Source organism: Gavialis gangeticus, unplaced genomic scaffold (genome assembly GCF_001723915.1).
Source record: "Gavialis gangeticus isolate Ggan-Ray unplaced genomic scaffold, GavGan_comp1, whole genome shotgun sequence".
Classification (NCBI taxonomy): domain Eukaryota; kingdom Metazoa; phylum Chordata; order Crocodylia; family Gavialidae; genus Gavialis; species Gavialis gangeticus.
The window spans coordinates 18,140,601-18,141,100 of NW_017729034.1; the positions used below are offsets into that span (position 1 = coordinate 18,140,601).

Below are 500 nucleotides of genomic sequence, written 5' to 3' on the forward strand. Positions count from 1 at the left end.
TCCCCACCAGGCAGTTTCCAATGAAGCGATCAAGACAGCTTGTGCCAGACATACATACCGAGGTCTGCACTGGTCTGTAACAGGGGTGGCCAGAGCAGGGCCCTGCAGGACCTGGGGCCGGGTGAGCTTGACCCCCCACCCTGTTGGTAAAGTGTGAATCGGCTCTGCCATCTGCCTGGCTCCAGATAGCTGGGCTAAGCCCACCCCTCTGCTTGCACCGTACCCGCCTCTGGCTACAGGAGCCAGGCTATGCGGGGCCCCCGCCGCAGCCGAGTGGGACAATGGCGGCACGCGCGGCTTCTGGCAGCCGGCTCCCGCGGCACCTCTCAGCCGTTTCCCAGCGAGGCAGGCGGAGCCCGGCTGGCAGGGCGACACCCCAACCCGGCACTCACTGCAGCAGGCTGCAGAGGGCGTCGAAGTGTTGCAGCGCGGCCCGCGGGCCCTGCGCCCCGAAGGCGGCCCCGAAGGCGGCCAGGGCGCCGGGCAGCTGCGCGGGCTGC

At 69.2% G+C, this 500-nt stretch overlaps 1 protein-coding gene across 1 annotated transcript in view; it reads right to left on the bottom strand.

The window, feature by feature from the left end:
* The window catches only part of NCAPD2 (non-SMC condensin I complex subunit D2), an 83,082-nt gene that overhangs the window by 82,409 nt on the left and 173 nt on the right, over window positions 1-500 (bottom strand). Inside the window, exon 2 of the mRNA XM_019527101.1 lies at window positions 393-500. This exon is cut by the window's right edge and continues 21 nt beyond it. Within this exon, the coding sequence (XP_019382646.1) occupies window positions 393-500 (108 nt within the window). The remainder of the gene's footprint in view (window positions 1-392) is intronic.